This window comes from Nesoenas mayeri (assembly GCF_963082525.1).
Source record: "Nesoenas mayeri genome assembly, chromosome: Z".
Taxonomy (NCBI): domain Eukaryota; kingdom Metazoa; phylum Chordata; class Aves; order Columbiformes; family Columbidae; genus Nesoenas; species Nesoenas mayeri.
Genome location: NC_137542.1, coordinates 76,506,044 through 76,514,225, shown reverse-complemented (window position 1 = coordinate 76,514,225; position 8,182 = coordinate 76,506,044). Strand labels below are relative to the sequence as shown.

Sequence of the window (8,182 nt, the reverse complement as noted above, 5' to 3'; positions counted from 1 at the left end):
CCGCACGATGAGGAATGAAAACCACATGGGAAACAGAACCACTGATCGTCCGTCTGGAAACGCTTAAACCACCTCAGATCTTCCTGTTCAAGCCACGCAGGAAACTCCAACACACACAATTAGAAGAAGAAAAAGATGAAGGAAATCTGGAAATTGGTTTGAGGGATTAAAGAAATACTAATAATTAAACGCTTCCTTTGAGGAGCTACAGAGTCTTGAACTCAGAAACACAAAAGGATCATTATTAACACGCCGAGGATTTAAACTTCCAAGTGTTGACTTGACAATGGGATTGAAACCGTGTGTGAGCGCAGGTGCAGCAATTTGCTCTTTGGTTTGTGTGTCTAATTTACCAAAAAGACCAATTTCTCTCAAAATATTTCAAGGCTGTTTGATGTTAATTTAGGAGAAATGCCCAAAAAACATTTAGTGGTCATCGCTTTTAGAAAATAAGAGACCTGGGTAGGAACGTTTGCGCAGAATCTCTGTTCAAACAAAACCTCTCTGTGTCTCAAAATGCTTCGGCCTCCTGTATTTTGGGTAAAGCAGAAAGTTCATTAGCAGATGACGTAACGAACGAGCCTGGAGCCACGAACTTCTCGCACTCGCTGGCAGTGGCGCAGGATGTTGAGGATGCTATGGAAGCGTTTATCCACTTTGAGTTGAGTGAACTCTTTGATATCGGCCTCCACGATAAAGAATTCACCTGGAAAACAAATAACGAGGCTTAACGGTTCGTAAACAGCAATTCTTAATCACCCAAGCTAATGAAAAGATAAAATCAGCAGTAGGATGATCTCAAACTATCTGAAGATACGTCAGAGTTACGCAGATTTGGAACAGAATCATTGTCTGTTAATTAAAAAAGACAATTAACCACGTGGCACAGCATCCTCCTTGCGTCTCTAAGAGAATTGCATCAGAGCTGCCAGCCCATCCCTTCCTGTCGTTGATTAACTACTTCTAATAGGAAATGCTCATTAACAAGCGCTTATAGGCCTGGACTGAAGTTAAAGTCATTAAAATACTTGCAACAGAACCCCCAAAATCCCCACAAACAGGCAGCCACAAGGAGTTATTCTAAGCCCTCCATAGCGATATTCACTCCCCACCGTTTCATATTCAGCCTTTATACACCACTCAGGAGATAATTATACATCTAGTAAGTAGAAGGAAATAACGTTCTTTGGTAATATCACATTGATGAGAGAGAAATCCCTAAACTAGGGATGTTTTAGCTTGGAGAAGAGAATAGGAGAGCGCTCTCCCTCTTCTTTTTAGCCTTAAATAAGGCAGAGGCAGCAGCATCTCAAATAAAATGGAGCATCTTGTGTTTCTATTAAGTTATTGAAGAGTTCTTCCAGTTTCACAGCTTGCAGCACCGCCAAATTCACATAGAGATGAGAAATGGAAGGTTTGCTTACTAGGAAAAAACTGCTTAAAATTGGATAAAGCATGTTTAAAATTTCCAGTAACAGGGCAATAGCCCAAAATAGCGTTAGGAAGCCAGAAAGAATCCACATGCTGATTCCAGTTACATCTTTGGGAGCATCTGAATGTCCCCAATCTGTGCAGAATCTAAGGGGTTTTCTTATGTTTGCCCAGAATTCAATACACGACGTGTTTATCCTACAGGTCTCAAAAATGGCTTCGAATTCCTTCCCTACGCAAAATCTGCCTTGAGAATCTAGAAGTTTGTGATGTTATCACGATATTATAAATATTGAGAGTCTTGTTTTCAGGTAAAGAACATTCTGTGAGACAGAAGAACCTTCCACAGTCAAAACAATTGCTACACTTTATCTAGAAGAGAATAAGATGCTCTAATTACATTCTAACACAAAAAGCATGTGCTGTCATTACAAAGTCAATGTTTTAGACTATCTAAGTGGTCCAAGTTCAGTACTAACAAAGGCAAAAAGAAAAATACCTTTTGTATCCTTGGTTTCATCTTCCAGGAACCTGTGGTAGAGATTTCTGGCTGCTGCATTCATTGATTTCAAAGGTTGATGCACTATCTTGTACTTGCCCACCACGGCTTTGTTGAGGTCTTGAACGACAGCGTTAATCTGCTCATACGTCAAGCGGCCTTTCATATACCTACAAATCCAAGTTAAAATTGGGTAACCACGAAGCAAAAAGCCAAGTATCAGAAAGCACAGAAACAGCCGCTTCCCGAGCATTTCGTAAAGCCAGGACTAAAATAATACCATTAATAAGATAATAAGGGCTTTTGAAGTCGGCACATCAGGCAGCTAAAAACTGGACGACAATAAGAGTGAAAAGATCAATGAACAGGAAACTCATTTTCATCTGAATGGGAAAAGCTCTGGTTTTGGCCAACATACAAAGAATTTAAAGCACGAGTAGCTCATCCATAACAAATTCAATATTCCAAAGCAGAAGGTGGGCAGGCGTTCTACAACTATCAACTAAAATTAAGTGCTCACCGTAAATTTTAAGAATAGCCCGGTCTGCATAGGGTGTGTAAAAATCGCCAAATCCAAAGCAATTGCTCTAATTTCAGTCTGAATTGCCACTATTTAGAGCCACTTTTCAACTTTATTGATATTTTTGATCAATGCAGATTCGAAGTTGGAGGTGCAGCTGTTTTTCTATTAATAAAAACCACTCTGCTTGGCATATATAACCTCTTCTTAAATAAAAGCAGCGCTACCACCCCTGAAACAGAGCCTTTGAGAGGCCACCTGGGTGTCCAAGATATCAAGTTGAGAAGTTCCAAATTAATCCACCAGGAATAAAAATACAATAGATAAATCTCCTAGTGGTCAGGCTCTGCTCTTATAAAAACACTTTAGATAAAAGAAACGTATATTCCCTCAAGTTACCGTCTTCTCAGACTTCAGAGCGTTCTAATGAATGTATAGATTCTAAAAAGATCTTAAGCTCTAGGATTTTAGACATAGAATAAAGCATTTTCTTTGCCTTCAATTCAATGTTAAACAAAACATCTACTGTGCCATTTCTTTTCTGTTCCTCCAAAAAGGCGCCTTTTCTGCAATATATTTGAAGGCCAAGAGTATTTCCAAGTTTCTTCCTGTGCGAGCGTGTTTTGTTTGATCGAATCTGCGCCCTAACTCAGCATTTACCTTTGTGAAATACCCGCTGCAGGGTTCTGAAAATACCAAGTCACTGTATATCCCTTTTAATTACGTTAGGGATAGATTTTCCTTCCCATTCAGCACAAAGGGGGTGAAAACCACCTAGATTTTTCCTAGAGAAAAAGGAATGAGGCTCTTGGTAGATGCAAAACCCACAATACACAGGATTTAGACACATAAGTTGGGCTTTATTAAGTCCCTAGTCAGGCTTATCATAGGCACAGTCTTGTGTTAGCACAGCAGCTGCATAAAAACACTGTATTAACTTGTGTTTCTATTGCCATCCTAAACCAGAACTAGTGCTGACCTGGAGAACTGGGATATGAACCTAAATCCTCATTTTGCCAAGAGAATATATTAGGTGTAAGAAAATTTGGCTCGCAAACATTCGCTGCTTAGATTTGATTAAATAATCTGTGAAATTATAAGTTGAATGGACTCTCCCAATCTCGGATTCCAACACTGTCAGGCAACAGAATTAAAAAATCAAGGTAGATTAAGAGATCTATTTAAATTTGGGTAAATCTTCCTCCAAAGGACAAACACACCTTTCCCATCACAATAACAATCTTCCTATAGCTCCTATAGCTCAAAATAAGACACAACCATCCTATAAACCAGCGATAAATGGCTGGTGTCTGTCCCTGTTCTCCCCATACACCAACAGCAGTGAAAAACCTTCCATTTCCAAGGAAAATGAAACACTTTGAGAGGTGATCACAGATGATTTGTGGTAAGAGATATGGGGTTTAACTGATTAGTTCTGATCGTCCCAAAATATACACAAAGAACCTAATTAGCTCTATTCATTTAATTTTCAGGTCTGCCAGCATTGCATTTAAACTATTTGGAGCTATTATTTCATCCTGCGGATCATGTAAAATCTTCAAACATCTCTGTTAGGCTCAGTTCTACAAGAGCTCACTTTGACAAGCCTGCATTTAAAACCCAAGTTGGCATGAGGAGTTTTAAGCAAAGCCAGGCTTACGTACGCAGGAACACTTTCAAATTCTTCTGAGGTTATGAAGGGCACTTCTTTAATAGGTCTCGTCTCTTTTGTAGGTTTCTTCGCACGTTCAGGTTCTACAACTTTGGTCAGCTCTTCACGTTTCACAATCAGCCCAGTGACGCTGGGAAATGAATGACTATTAGGTGTATAAATAGTAGAGAAGTAGTAAAAATAACATTACAGAGTGTCAGGGGTTGAAGGGACCTGGAAAGCTCATCCAGGGCAATCCCCCCATGGAGCAGGAACACCCAGATGAGGTTACACACCCACCCCAGGTACCATTGGCTTCCTGGCCACAAGCACCCAGTGCTGGCTCATGGTCACCCTGCTGTCCCCAGGATCCCCAGCTCCCTTTTCACTGCTCTCCAACAGCTCATTCCCCAACTTACACTGGAACCTGGGGTTGTCCCTGCCCAGATTCAAGACTCTACACTTGCCCTTGTTAAATTTCATCAGGTTATTCCCCGCCCAGCTCTCCAGCCTGTCCAGGTCTCTGATGGCAGCACAGCCTCTGGCGTGTCACCACTCCTCCCAGCTTGGTGTCACCAGCAAACTTACTGACAGTCACTATTCCCTCGGCCAAATCATTGATGAATATATCGAATAATATAGTACATTAGTACATCTGCTCACTCTCAGCCCATCTGGGCGAACACAATTCACCACCTTTGCAAGAAAAAGAAATAAAAGCCAGCAAGCCTGCTCCATTTTCAGGTTGCGCGTTTCCGCTGACTTTAAATTAGAGCTGTTCTGCTGGTGAGGCTGCGAGCAGGTGAATTGGAAGGAATCCAAACGCAGCAGCCAGCGGTTAAGAATTCACCGTACCATTCATTACATTTCACAGAACAGGAGGCCTGGTTTTCTTTGGGTCTTTTTAATCAGATGAAACAGAGCACAAAGCTGCAGCCTAACAGGCAGATTTAGAACCGAGTTCAACTCTCGGCAAGCCTGACTCATCCATTGAGCTTTTGAAGCATAGCCCAGCCTGCTGGATGGTGTTGAGTTTTACTTTTAAGATATATATATATATTTTTAGACAAGATCTCAACAGCCCAAGAATTTCCTGTTTTGAGTGATTGTCAGAGCATGATTTTTTATAATAAACCCTCCATTTAGAGCCTCAAACAGATGAAGGTTTGGGGGTTCTGCCCAATTTTGGTCTGGTAGACACAGATTTGCATCTCATTCTGAAAGGCTTCTTTGTACAGCCCTCTAAAGGAAGGTGGATGTCATTACTAGATAAAATAAATGCCAACCTGCTGCAGGGAAAGGAGATTAAAACTATCACAACCATAATTTAAATCTCTATAGAAAGGTGAATTATATATGGGGTTTTTGGTTTCAATATGATATTTGGAAGGGTGGTGTTGAACATCAGTTCTAGCGACCCACCCTTCAATCCTTAAGCACTGCGGCTATTAAATCAGTGCGTTCACAATTCTACAGCAAGGAACACTCAGGTTTATCAATGAACTAGTTTTCTACTCTAACGTCGCGCCTGCTACCGGAACCTTCCGTCTGAACCATTTGTTAGGGTGCAAGTTGTGAGTAAACTCCAGAATTAACACATCTAATGACATTAGCTCCCAAAATATAGAATAAAAGGGGTATAACTATACAGATGCTGCCACGAGCAGCCCCACCGCTTAATGTTCCACATACCAGCTCTGCGTTGGTTTGGGCAGATGGGGAGGAATGTTTTCCCGCAGGTGTTGTGCTTCGTTTTGATCTCTCTCAGCAGATTTCTGCAGCTCCTGAAATGAACATTAGATTTCATCAGAAATTTAATGCCAAACAAGGAAAATCAGTTTGCTCTTAGGGCGATGCTAAAATTTCTTTACATTGAGGTGTTCTTTGGGCTCTCCATCTCTTTACCCCAAATTTCCCCAAGAGCAACAAAACATAATCTTGTCTGTCAGAGATATTTAAGTGGGTAACATGTAGATACTCAACAAATACCCTGGAAGGTCTGGGTGGTGGGGATGAACAGAAACTATAGGCAACTCATCTATATTCTCCAAAAAACCACCTTCCCAAAGAGACTTAACACATCAAGGCCCTGCAACCACACACTAAAACAACAATGTTCTCATTAAACGGTTTTCATTGCAAAGATGTAAAATTAGAGCTGCTCTTAGATCGCAGGATCTATTCCCGTCACGAGCGTGTTTTACATATAAGCACATGCATCAAAATGTATGACTTTGAAAAGAACTACACACTTATCAACAATTTAATGTTTTCAGCGTTTTATGAATGCAAAAAATATTACTTTTAGCAAATTATTCAGTTTTTCTTGCTGTTGAACCTCCGCCTCCATTTGATTCAGGAGATTGTGCAGAAGAGCCATCTCATTTCCTATTTTACAGAGCGTAGATTTGAGCGATGCTTCTTGACCTATCAAAGAGAGGAAAATTAAGCCAAAACCATGAAACATTCAGAACAATTTCAGCAGCTCAGTTTCAATAAATTTGCTCCTTGTTGTGCGGGTACATCCCGGAACGCCAAGACAACATCTGTATAAACCCCCATTTGTGCCTTTGCACATTTTTGTCATTAGTTTGCACATACTTACAAACATTTTCTTGTTAATTCTCCCATCTGGAGCTTTCCCCACCAAGTATATAAAATATAGGGTGTATTAAGCACCGTTTTCCAAGTCTCTCAAAGGAATATAGTTTTATAAGCTCATGTTCTCTGCTTGGCAACCGGTTCCGTTAAAATGCTGCTATTTAGCCATCCGTGCTCACTTTATGACTTGATTCCCACTTCCCGTCACATTCCTCGTCTCGTTAGCGCATTCCCATTTTCTATAAGGAAATAATCCACTTTTAGTATCTTTTACCTATGTTCCTTAGCTGAAGAGTCTTTTTAATAGTTGAAATCTTCGTGTTGATGTGAAAGCACAAATCTTCCAGGTCTGAGGATGCCATGCTGCTCTATTATCATACTGAAGCGAAATAAAGAATATAATAAGAACGACCCATGTCGCAAACATGAAGAACACAAGCAGAATTTCAAAACTGATGCGTCAAAGCAACAAAGGGAATTTAAATGAAGCAATAAATGTCATAACTACCTTTTATCCTCCTAAATTGGAAACAGGAGGAAGCACAAAGTGACTGATATTAGACAAGACAAAGCAATTTCCCTGAACTCTGGAGAGCAGCGCAGTGTAATATCAGTACAATTCCTCATAAAACTATATAAGTGTTATATCAAGCTCTTTGTTACTAAAGATAGCAATTTACTGCAATAAAGATACATCTGGTCTATATAAAGTGGTGCTATGAGGCACCTTCAGGGAGACTGCAACAACTAATCAATATTTAAAGAGGTAGGTCTGTAGTTTTCTTTAAGACCAATAATTAAACAAAAGAAAATATGCAGTTGCTCGCCAGCAGAATAGAAGCACAAAAAGTGGTTACTCTTGTATGTTTATTAACTCTATCATGGAAAAGAATGGATAAAAATCATTGCTGAAATGCATCTTCCCCAATCTCAGTGTAACAAACCAGCGTTTAATCCTATTTCCCGGCTCCCCTTGTGTTTCCAGCGCTCGCTCAGCTCCCTCTGGCGGTTACCTAACACTTAAACCTTTTCCTTTTAGTTTTTAAAATATGACGAACCAGCACGCTCGCTAAATTAAGAGATTTACCCATTTCCACGCTTTCTGTGGATACAAAACAGGAGAAAGCGCTACAACCCTCGGCAGCGGAACCGCGGCCCCGTTTTACCTCAGGTCCCGACCCGGGGGTTTCCCGCCCCGCTCTCACCGGAGCCGGCTCGGTCGGGGCTGTGAGGAGTGGAAGACGCCTTGAAGAGGGTGAAGAAGCCGTGAAGAGGGTGAAGAAGCCGTGAAGGGTGAGAAAAGCTCCCCCAAAAGAGTCGCGGCCGCTCCCGCCGCTCGGCGCCGTTTCAAACCCGCCGCGGCCGTTGGGAAGGCGGGAAGCGCTGAGGGGACCCGCCCCGGGACCGCCCCACACGGCTCCTCCCCGCACAAAACACCCCACAGCTTGTATTAATTACCCATAGAAATTCAGTTTATTAC

The 8,182-nt window shown here is 41.3% G+C and overlaps 1 protein-coding gene across 1 annotated transcript; it reads right to left on the bottom strand.

Moving 5' to 3' along the window:
- Positions 1-557: 557 nt before the first annotated feature.
- On the bottom strand, positions 558-7,064 carry SKA1 (spindle and kinetochore associated complex subunit 1; the record flags this gene model as incomplete). Its single annotated transcript, XM_080362394.1, has 6 exons — positions 558-706; positions 1,931-2,100; positions 4,115-4,252; positions 5,794-5,885; positions 6,404-6,528; positions 6,977-7,064. 6 exons carry the CDS (start codon positions 7,062-7,064, stop codon positions 558-560), a joined length of 762 nt encoding a protein of 253 aa, XP_080218520.1.
- Between the last annotated feature and the right edge of the window lie 1,118 nt (positions 7,065-8,182).